At 35.9% G+C, this 12775-nt stretch overlaps 1 protein-coding gene across 1 annotated transcript in view; it reads left to right on the top strand.

The window, feature by feature from the left end:
• The window catches only part of Myo95E (Myosin 95E), a 503326-nt gene that overhangs the window by 304969 nt on the left and 185582 nt on the right, over positions 1-12775 (top strand). Inside the window, exon 13 of the mRNA XM_067140340.2 lies at positions 6792-6994. Within this exon, the coding sequence (XP_066996441.1) occupies positions 6792-6994 (203 nt within the window). The remainder of the gene's footprint in view (positions 1-6791; positions 6995-12775) is intronic.

The raw sequence follows: 12775 nt of genomic DNA on the forward strand, positions 1-12775 counted from the left end.
TACAAGGAAGGAGTAGAGGTGCAAAAATACTGGGGTTTTGTACAATTACCTGGCATATACAACATTCAACAGTACACTATATATGACTAAGAGAGCACATGGCGACCACGTTTGTTTACTTTCGCTCGAGCCTTCGTATGCATGAGTGGACTGGACACAGCTGATGGTTACACTGCCATCTAAATAATAGATTTTTGAATGACTGTGTAATAGTATCTGGATTTTAGAAAGTTCCACGCTGAACCAAAATATAGCAGTACAGTATAGCATCAGGTATTTTGTTGGCTAAGAGACAGCAGATGAGTGGTGGGCAATACAATGTCTTGTCGGGCCTTGCCTGACATGCTACCAGAAAGGGAATATCGTAATGTTGGAGCTCTAGGGTTAACCTATGGTATTGAAACTTACACCCTCACTAAGAAAGACTCTTCACGGTTGCAGGCATCTGAGATGAAGTTCCTTAGGTCCATAATTCAAAAAACCAAACTAGACAAGTTAAGAAATGATGTGGTTAGGAAGGGAGCAGGGATTGTTACATCATTGTTAGATTGGGTCAGCATGTCCAGATTGAGGTGGTTTGGGCATGCAATGAGGATGGAGCCAACAAGAACAGCATATGTTAACTCGGAGAGACATGTGGCAGGAAAACGGATGGTGGGAAAACCAAGAACCCACTGGATGGACATTGCAGATCGGGGAAGAACACTGGAGGACATTATTAACAACAGAACGTATCTCAATAAGACAGAATGGAAGAGGCTCGCCAACAGTACCCAGAAAACTGGAACTGTAAAATGATGATGATGATGATGATGATGAAGACAAATTTTTTTCCTTGTTCTTAATGAAGTCAGAAAATTTCCAAAACATAGAAAGATATAGGTACATTGAATAAAACTTGACCACACAAGATGATTCACTGTCTGTCCACTTATAGTCCTCTTTGACATCAAGAATCGTATTTTTAAAGACTTTTTAATGTGAGATAGCCCGTATTATTTATGATGTGTTTTAAGACTATATGATATTGTATGATATAATTTTATTCAATACTAGCAAGATACCCGTGCTTCGCTATGGTATTATAATGAAATTTATAATTGAATGCTTAACGTTTTATATATAATCCGCCGGAATTCGTGATTCAACTCGTTTTCTGAAAGAATCTGCCAAAATTCATAATCTGACTCGTTTTCTGGGAGATTACGGCAAAGTTCCTCCCATATTTCAACCTTTCTTTCCAGTAATCGATTTCGTACTTCCCGGGCTAGGTCCAGGTATTCCACCCGGCCAGTTGGGTCCCTAAATCTTTGCCATCTTTTCCTATAAGCATTTTAATATGGATCAAATCCTTGAGGAGATCCGGTGTGGTGTCGTTTTTAGTGCCTTGGTGGTACTGAACCCGCGGCCGGACTGCAATCGTAGTCATTACCCGGCCAGGACCCGTTTCCATCACGGTCCGCACATTTTGACGACAGTCCAGAACATTATTATTATTATTATTATTATTATTATTATTATTATTATTATTATTATTATTATTATTATTATTATTATTATTATTATTATTATTATTATTATTATTGATGGTCTGGAACCCACAGCAAGATGCAAGACCACTACTTGGCGGTAAATTACATCCTCTGCCATTGTCATTGCTGACAATGTGACCATTACCATCGTCGCACGTAGGCAAGTGCGCAAGATTTCTGGCTACACGAACGATATACTTCCATGAATTATTGACGTTATTGTAGAGGTGAACAATTGCATAGTCAATATCATTCATATCGTTTATTTCAAACATGTTTAAATTTGTATTTATATGCCAGGAGAATCTACTGCAATCTAACTTTATGTACTCCAAAGGAAAACATGGTTTTTGAAAAGGAACACAGGAAAGATTAAAAATGATCAGTTTATGATCAGAATAAGTACATTATGAACAGTAAAATCAATCGGTCTCAACTCCTTTTTCTCCCCACTGCCGTTAAGTTGATTTTGCCCCCAACCCCCCCCCCCCCCAAAAAAGAAGGCGTGTTTCCTTATGATTATACCAATGTTCACGACTGTTACATTCAGTTTTGAGATATGGGTATCCCCATAAAAAGAATTCACTTTTTTCACTTCCTTTCACACTCCACCCACCCCCCCCCCCCCCCCCATCTTAAGTGAATTTCCCGTTAAAAATACTTGTCTCTTTAATAGTAAAGGATCTTCTAAATACCAATTATCACGACTCTAACATCTTCAGTTTTTGAGATATGTGTCAACATAAAAGGAATTCAACTCCTTTTCACTTCCGCCCCCCAAAATTATTTCGCCCAAGAACGCTTTTTTTCTTTGTTTTTAAAGGAGATCCAAATATCAATTTTTATGTCTGTAACAACTTTAGTTTTTATTAGATGTAAGTATCCTCATACAATTAATTCAATTAATTTTTCCATTTTTCACCTCCCCACCCCCTTCATTGGATTTTCCGAGAATACATGTTTGTTTAATTTTAAAGCAGATTCCAAATACCAATTTTCACGTCTGTAAAATATTTCGTTTTTGAGATAATAGTATCCTCACTTTACAAAAGAAATATTTATAAAATCCTCCTATAGATGAAGCAAAGTCTATACATGTTTCAGCCTAATCTCAAGGCCATCTTCAGTAGTAAAACAGTGATTACATAATATACAAACAAATTAAAAATCGTAATGATATGAAGTGACAGTGATCATGATTAATGAGTTAAAAACACATTGAGGTACGAAGTCCTCTCGTCTAATACATCTTGCTGACTGTTAAAATGAAAACACTATGCTGAGGAGTGTAGTGAGACCGTCAATACTACGAATAAAACGTGTATAACATCTGTAATGAGAAAAAAAAAGGAATATATGAGTGGATGAAAAACAAAAACAAGTTAAAAATGATGTGTGAAAAGAAAACTCATATGACTTACTTGTAACTAAAAGTTGTCGTCTCGAATGGAGATGACCTTGTCGGTCTCAAGTCACATTGACAACTAAGCCTGTGTGTGGCTTACTGTGTATCTGTGTCGATGTGGTTGGGAGGGGTAATGGAGGGGGAGGGGCAAGGAGGGAGGGACGTTGTGATTCGCGGAAGGGGGGTGTTGATGGAAGGGCGGGTCTTGTTCTAGAATGTCGGTAGTGAAACTCTTTTTTATTAATGAACTGTTCGCAGATGAGCAGGACAAAGGTTTCTAATAAAATATTTTTCTTTTCGTTGATTTCTTTCAAGTTATAGATGGAATTGTTATATTGGTCAATATATATATATTCTTTAGTATATTGAGGTCATCTCCATTCAAGACGACAACTTTTAGTTACAAGTAAGTCATATGAGTTTTCTTTTCACACATCATTTTTAACTTGTTTTTGTTTTTCATCCACTCATATATTCCTTTTTTTTCTCATTACAGATGTTACACACATTTTATTCGTAGTATTGACGGTCTCACTACACTCCTCAGCATAGTGTTTTCATTTTAACAGTCAGCAAGATCTATTAGACGAGAGGACTTTGTACCTCAATGTGTTTTTAACTCATTAATCATGATCACTGTTACTTCATATCATTACGATTTTTAATTTGTTTGTATATTATGTAATCACTGTTTTACTACTGAAGATGGCCTTGAGATTAGGCTGAAACATGTATAGACTTTGCTTTATCTAACAGATGACTTGACTTGTATTGATAGGTGGATTTTATAAATATTTCTTTTGTAAAGTGATAACCGTCAATACAGAATGAGATTCATAACTTGCCATAGTATCCTCATACAAATAATTCAACTAATTTTTCAATTTCCCTCTTCCTTTTAGGTGGATTTCCGAAAACAAAAAATATGTATTCCTTTATTTTTAAAGGAAATTCCAAATACCAAATTTCACGTCTGTAACATCTTCAGCTTTTGAGATATCAGTATCAAAATTAAAAGAATTCAACCCCATTTTCAGTCACTTTTACCCCTCCACCCAAGTGGTTTTCAGAAAACAAAAAATACATGTTGCTTTATTTTCAATATAGATTTAAAAAATACTTTCTTTTTCACTTCGGTTACATGTTAAGTTAATGAGATAAACTGTAGAAAGACTCATTTTAAAATTTCACCCCCTCTTTTTAGTTCCCTTAAGTGGAGATTCCAAAAACAAATCACCTATGTACTTTTACAGGAGATTCCAAATGCCAATTTTTACGTCTGCAACATTTTACGTTTCTGAGATATACTGTAGGTATAGTCTTTCTAAAAAATTACCCTAATTTGTCACTCTTGTTCAATCCCCATTAATTATATTTTCCAAAAACAAAAAGTATGTGTTCGTTTATTTTCAAAGGAGATCCCAAATACCAATTTTCAGGTCTGTAATATCTTCTGTTTCTGAGATATAAGTATCCTCATTTAAGGCATTCAACACCTTTTTCACCCTTTTTCACTCATCCTATTAGGATTTTCCAAAAACAAAAAAAGCATGTGTTTCTTTATTTTTAAAGGGGAATCTAGGTACCAATTTTTACATCTGTACACTTTAAAAGTTTTGATATATATATATACACTCATTTTAAAAATTCACCCCCTTTTCAACCCCCCATTAATTGGATTTTCCAAAAACAAAACTATGTGTTTCTTTATTTTTAAAGGAGATCCCAAATACCAATTTTCAGGTCTGTAATATCTTCAGTTTCTGAGATATATTATCCTTATTAAAGGCATTCAACCCATTTTTTACCCCATTTCACCCCTCCTATTGGAATTTTCTGAAAAAGAAAATATGTGTTTCTTTATTTTTAATGAAGATTCTAAATACCAATTTTTATATCTGTAAACTTTCAAAGTTTGAGATATAGATACACTCATTTTAAAAATTCACCCCCCTTTTCACCCTCCCATTAATTGGATTTTCAAAAAACAAAAAATACGTGTTTCTTTATTTTTAAAAAAGATCAAAAGTACCAATTTTCAGGTCTGTAATATCTTCAGTTTCTGAGATATAAGTACCGGTATCCTGATTTAAGGCATTCAACCCCTTTTTCACCCTTTTTCACCCCTCCTATTGGGATTTTCCAAAAATAAAGAAAAGAAGATTCTAAATACCAATTTTTACATCTGTAAACTTTTAAAGTTTTGAGATGTAGATATACTCATTTTAAAATTTCACCCACCTTTTCACCCCCTTAGCGATGGAATATCCAAAAATCCTCTCTTAGCGAGCACCTACATCTTAATATGAATGTATCCCCAAAATTTTATTTCTTTATGTCCAGTAGTTTTTGCTCAGCGATGATGAATCAGTCAGTCAGTCAGTCAGTCAGTCAGTCAGTCAGGACAAATTATTTTATATATATATATATATCTTCTATTTATGTTTTTGAATTGTTCTGACTTCATTAAGTAGCTGAAGATATGCCAGAGGAAGGGATGAAACATGTCCTACTTGTCATAGTTGTATTTTCATAAGTGAATACATTGTTTTAGTATTGAAAAAAGTGGACTTCTCTGAAAATATTTACAGTTAATCACCATCTACATGGGCTTTCAACCATGAAATTCATTTCATGCAAAGCTCTTCAAAAAGCTTCTAATAACAATCAAGGAACGAAAGCTCAGGTAAATCGAGCATATCATAAGAGGTGAATGATATGAACACTCCAACTGATCATCAGGGGGAAAACTGAAATAAATTATCTGTGGGGAAACAGAGAAATTCCTGGCTTAAAGACCTGCATCTCTGGTATGGAAGAACTTTCATTGAAATCTGTTGAGCTGCTGTTTCGCGCATTATCATAATCAATTGGACCCCCAACCTCTCATAGGGAGATGGCGTCCTAAGAAGGAGAAAGCTCTGTCATCTGTTTGGTAGTGATCAGTACATCCTAAAGAAGATCCTCTTCCTGAAACACAGAACAGAAATGGTCAGAGTTATCCAAGAAATTCTCTTCTACTTTTACTTTTCCCACCACATATCCCATATGGAAGAGATGAGACTCCCATAGTTGGTTAATACACTGATCCACTGAGTCAGTTTTATTATCATTAATATTTATCACGTGATTTGAACGACATAAACAATCGTTTAATACCAATGGAAAATAAATGACAGGTACTGCTTCTTCTAAAAGATCAGTTGTGGTCAGGAGTTCCTTGCAATATTCAGACATCAGAATTTATTTCATTTTCATTGGTAATTCTTGAACTGAAATATTTGTTACTAACTTGTTGGAGTTCATCACTTAACTCATTGCAACTCAGAAATGATTGAAATATTTTGCAAACAAGCTCATCTTTATTGCATGCAGCCAACTTTATAATTCCAAGAAAGGACTTGATAGGTCATTTGTTACAGACTAGCAAAGTAGCCAATACAACATATTATAAATTGTTGCCCAAATTTCAACAAAATTTTTACAAAAAGTAACAAAGAAGATATTGCTAAGGAAGAATTTCATCCTTCCAAGAACCTGACCATAAGTCACACAATGGTGAGATGCCATTATGACTTATGATTGGGTTACCAAATGAAAAATATGACATTTGGCAATGCTGTTTTTATGTTTGTAGTGGTGATCATAGTTCATGTATCAAACCAATGGATGTGTAAAATTTTAAAATTCAGCATTACACCTTGACTGCTGTTTTCTAAAGGTAGGTGAAAACATGTTGGGTTTCCCAGGTATATTTGAATTCCATATCACAGACAGTACATTTATACAGCTAGGTATAATGTAAAAGGATTAAATAGATGAGATAAATTTACAGTGTTTTATTTTTTCTGCAGAACAATCATGGGATTCTTTCAATGTTGGATGAAGAGTGCCTGAAGTCAGGTCTGTTATCAGATGAAGTGTTCCTTACAAAACTGTCACAGTGTTGTTCAACGAGTCATTCACAGTGTGAAACTCGAACTAGTTCGTCACCACATCGGAACTTCCTAATGACAGCTAATAGCTCAGATAACAGTTTACCTGCAAATTGCTTTAGGTAAGAATTGTTTACATTAGCAATTAAAGGAGTTAATTTTTTCATTCTTTTATGCATTTAGCTCAGAGCTGTCCAAATAGCACTCCCAGTTGCACAGATTCCCTCTGTATCTCCCTTGCTTACCTTGCATTTGCTCAGCACTTGCAATAGGGCTAAAGGTGTATGACTGATATGGCAAGCCTTGAAAAGAAATTGAGAAGAAGAAGAGAGTCATTGATCTTCAAAGATCTAACATTTGTATTCCATATAACAGAAATGAAAAATATCTTTTATGCAGCCTTGTTATTTTAATTTATAAAAATATTCCCTGGAACACCTTTATAACTGAAAACACAAGGATACTTACAGTGATATAGTAGGAGTCAATGATGGTATGAAGCCAATCAAATTTACAAAGGCATTACAGTTGATAACACATGTAGAGTTAAGTAGTTTTAAATTGTGTTTATCTTGTTGTGTTTATTACTGTATTTTATTATAATTTACGTGTGCTACCAACCTTGTAGTCTCTTGACAGCTTGTAGAGCTTTTGCTAATATATTATTGTGGTGCATGTCTGCTAATGGGAACCTGAAAGATAGAGTCCATCTCTTCATACAAGCTAAAAAATATCCTTTAAAACACACAATCAGCCGAGGTATTTTTGGAAGGTGTTTTTCTGAAGAAGCGTTCAAACAACTGCCTGTCATAAATTGGAAAATTTGCTGACATTAACCTCTATCATCAAACAGTGGCCCACTGCATGTATGTACAATTGCAGCTTACAGAGAAATGTGAGAAATTAGTTACATTTTTTATGAATATTGAATTTTCATTACCACATTGTACTTCAAATAAACTTTCAATGTATTAGGTCATGTTTCATAAATACAATATGTACCAAACAGATGTTAATTACAGAACAAAAATGATCAACCAGATACCAGTGTGATCCAAACCCCACAACGTTCTGATGCTTAGATCCCTTCCAACAGAACAAATATAACATAGGCCACCATAGCTCAGCTGGTAAGAGAATCCAACGAAAAATCAGAAGATATTTTTTTGGCTGTGGAAATGATAGGCTTACAGCAGAATAGGTTGTTTTCCATGACCACAGATGGCACAGTGGCCAGGTGGCCAGCATAGTGGCTTTATTAGTATTTGTTAAAGTCTAAACTAGGTACTTCAGTCATCACATCTGTATTACTACCAAACTGCCTTATCCACCAGAAAACACGTTACAAAGGTGGCAAAAATTAGAGATGTGATAGATGAAATCATCCACACTGTGAACTTTCTTAGGTCTCAAGGCCCCAGTCATTGTCAGTTCAAGAAATTCCTAGCCTGTGTGGCGATGGAGTGCAACGATGTGTCTGTCATTGCGAGGTCCAATGGCTGAGACAAGGTGTAATCTTAAAACTACTTTTGTATATGATATAAACACATTTTTGGAGATGAAAGAAAGATCAGAGGAAAACTTGACAGTTCTGGCTGGATTTCAAATTTAGGGTTTCTTTCTGCACCAGTCACTTTATTGCTCTCATATTATCAATGTAAGGTTCTGATTACAGGGATTTTTGAAAAATTTGAGGCATTCAGAAAAAGTGGTATAGTACTGTGAAATAGTGCACTTTCTGGACTTACATTCAGTTCTTAATGGAGTAAATAAAAATGATTATGTTGAAGTCATTCGACTCTTTAAAGAGGAATTTTCAATACAATATTATGTCTTTGCAAAGCTCAAGCCCACTCTTGCTTTATTTGTTCAAACCATTTCTGTGTGAAGACGTTTCACGTGCCCTACAGGTTAAGCTCATAAAACTACAGTGAAGTACGAGGTTGAAAGGTAGATTCAACAACTCTGCCATATCATGTTGTTCTTGTTTTGTTTTTTGTTTTTTTTTAATGGGGAAACTTCATTCCAATTATTTACAGTAAAAAGAACAAGATCAAAAGAATTCACAACTACTACAATAAATTTCAGTTACTACCCCCATGCTTCCGCAAGCCCCGCCCCATTTCCCCACTCCACCTCCTCGTAACAGCACAGTTTGACTGTGGGAGCACGTCAATCGAGAGCTGGACTCCGCAGTCAGCATATATGGGAAGGTCAAGTGGGTCATGTAATGTAAGTTATTTTCTTCATCAAAAACTTGCCTTAAATGTTTCCTGTTAGTCACATTCATTTTAATTCTTAATTTGGTTCTCATTATCCACATTACAGATTATGGATCAAACGGTTCAACTAACAAGTAGCAACTCACATAATGTTAGCCTTTAACACAATAACTGAGAGTCAACAGTGTACAGATATATTTGAACTGCATCAAGGGGCAACGAGAAAGTTACAACACAAAGACCTCCAGCACAAAAACTTCTATAATGACCATCACCTCATATTTTAATTTCATCAAGATTTTTAATGAAATTTTTCAACAAGCACTGTATAGAATCGTGTGTGTAATATTTTTAGATTGTTATAATGTATTTTTACTGATTATGACTCTGTGTTTGGGTTAAAACATGTCTATTTGAAAGCTCATCTTAACTAGATATATAGTATGTACTAGCTGATGTACCCGTGCTTCGCTACGGGATTCTCAGAAAGACTGACCTGGTGGTTTTCCTAACTGAATTCAACATAGGTCATTACAAAAACGTCAGTAGGAATGTAGCGATTGAAAGCAATGTTATCATACAAAATACTTGATCAAATGAAAAACCGCACACTTTCTCACTTTCAACGAACAGTACTACGGTGCCGGGAACACTCCTCTGTCATTATTCCGTTAAATATGCACACTACTCATTCCAATCAGTGGCTCAGAGTAGGGATTGTATGGCTCGAATACTATGATGAACCAGTGTGTTACGTGCCAGATAAATCAGAAAATGTATGAACCAGAGGAATGGCATGCTAAAGAAGAAAGTTATCTTACACCCCAGCTACTTCCCGATAATACACAGGCAGGCTGTTAAAGTCGGTACAACCAGGCAAGTTGGACGTGTGGTTAGGGGCGCGCAGTTGTGAGCTTGCATCCGGGAGATAGTGGATTCGAACCCCACTGCCGGCAACCCTCAAGATGGTATTCGGGAGATAGTGGGTTCAAGCCCCACTGTCGGCAGCCCTGACGATGGTTTTCCGTGGTTTCCCATTTTCACACCAGGCAAATGCCGGGATTGTGCCTTAATTAAAGCCACGGCCGCTTACTTCCACTTCCTAGACCTTTCCTATCCCATCGTCGCCATAAGACATATCTGTGTCGGTGCGACATTAAGCAAAAAACAAAAGATGGTATTCCGTGGTTTCCCATTTTCACACCAGTCATACCAGGCAGTACCTTAAAGCCAAGGCCACTTCCTTCACACCACTATTCATTTCCTATCCCATTGTCGCCATAAGACCTACCTGTTTCGGTGCGACGTCAAGCAAATTTAAAAAACCTTGGTACGCTGCAGTAATCCTATCTATCGGGGATGAGAGGAAACAGAATACAAAAAGCACATCACAACAAACAATGGTCAATGTAATGTTATTGTTGATAAAGTTTATGAGCTTTCTATATTGCAGGACTTCACATTAGTTTTCTTTCGACTCTGTGATATTAGGATGTCTTACAAAGTTAATTATATCATAGACTGTAGTTCCGTATTCTCAGACTTTACATACCGATTTTCACTAAATTCTGTTTACCCATTTTCTCGTGACTCGGCGCTGATATGGACTTAGTAACAAAAATCCAAATTCATGGATATCTCCGATTATACGCGGTACGGTAACAATGTATAAGACATAAGTGAACGGAAATTTAATAACTTCTTACATAACTACTACTAACTTACGACATAACTAAAGTTATGTTAGTTAAGTAGTATTTATCAATACGACCACTAATAACATAAATAACTTATTTGAGAATTACATCTCAGACCTTCCCCTAAACTACCATTTCACTCAGCGTTAATAAAATAATTTGTAGCCTAGATTACAGTGGTTCATCACCCGACATTACATACCGATTTTCATTAAATTCTCTTCAGCCGTTTTATCGTGATGCGTGTACATACATACAGACAGACATACAGAAATTACGGAAAAGTAAAAAATGCATTTTCTTGTTACTGCGGACATGACCGATACAGAAATACCATTCTTTTCAAATTCTGAGCAATGTACAGACAAAACTCTTATTTTATATATATAGATTACATTTCAGGCCTTCCCCTAAATTACCATTTCACTCAGTGTGAATAACATTATTGATAGCCTAGATTATAGCGACCTATTCCCCGACTTTGCATACCAATTTTCGTGAAGATACGACCACTAATAAAATAAATATTTGACAATTATATTTTAGGCCTTCCCCTAAACTACCATTTTTCTCAGTGTGTATAGCCTATATTGTAGCGACTTATTTCCCATCTTTGTCTAGTGATTTTCATTAAGACACAACCACTAATAACATTGATATTTGATAATTAAATTTCAGGCCTTCCCTTAAACTACCATTTCACTCAGCGTGATTAAAATAATGTATAGCCTAGATTGTAGCGGTTCATCACCCGACTTTACATTCCGATTTTCATTAAATTCTCTTCAGCCATTTTCTCGTGATGCGTGTACATACAGACAGACAGACAGACAGACAGACAGACAGACAGACAGACAGACAGACAGACAGACAGAAATTACGGAAAAGTAAAAAAATGCATTTTCTTGTTACTGTGGACATGACCGATACAGAAATACCATTCTTTTCAAATTCTGAGCAATGTACAGACAAAACTCTTATTTTATATATATAGATAGAAGATAGATTGAAGATTGATTAGGAGGATAATTAAACACAATTTGACAATTTATTAGAAGTTCAACCATCAATATGAATCAAATATGAGATTTATAGTCTGTAATGTAGAACATTATTAAAATTTGCCGATCAGAACTACAAAGCCATCTAGGAAGAAGCAAAGGGAATAATTGCTGAGGCCAAGGCAAATCACTGCCAGCATTTATATGACCAACTGGCAACAAAGGAAGAGTATACAAGATCATCTACCAATTGGCACATATACAGTGTAGGCTATTTAAGACTGTATGTGTGAAGATAAGAAGGGACTGCGACTGCATGACAGCAGGATGGTCTTGCAACACTGGTAAGAATATTTCAGTGGGATATCCAACATCGAAATCCGAAAGGTAAGGGTACCGCTGGACCAGTTCATTGCATCATCACAGATGAAGTCAAAGCTGCCATTTGTAGCATGGAAAATGGAATAGCACTAGGGACATATATTCTCCCACCCAACATTAAAAAAATTGAAGACCTTCATGATAAAGTGATCACCTAGCCAACAGAATTTTTCAATACCATAATTGACAAACTGGTCATCCGGTAACACAGTACTTATCAAGGATAAGTAAGGGTGACCCTACTGAATAACTGCCATCCAATGTAGTTCTTCTTCCATACCATCAAGATCTTTTAGTGTGTTCTTGACAACAGACAGTGCAAAATAGTCCAGCTCTCAGCTTATCAATGTGGATTTGTAGAATTGATGCAAACGTTGCTGTGCACCAGCTCATGGAGAAACATCGCAAAAGAATGAAGCCAAGCATCTGGTGTTCCTTGACCTTGAGAAAGCATCCAATTGAATACTACATCAGACAAATTGGCATGCTCTTTGTAATCATCAAGTTCCTGAAGTGAACATCAACTAGTTGAAATGCTGTATTTGCAACACCATCAGCCAAATGCTGTGTCCTTCAGGACTGACCAATAGCTTCCCTGTGAT

This window comes from Anabrus simplex, chromosome 1 (genome assembly GCF_040414725.1).
Source record: "Anabrus simplex isolate iqAnaSimp1 chromosome 1, ASM4041472v1, whole genome shotgun sequence".
Taxonomy (NCBI): domain Eukaryota; kingdom Metazoa; phylum Arthropoda; class Insecta; order Orthoptera; family Tettigoniidae; genus Anabrus; species Anabrus simplex.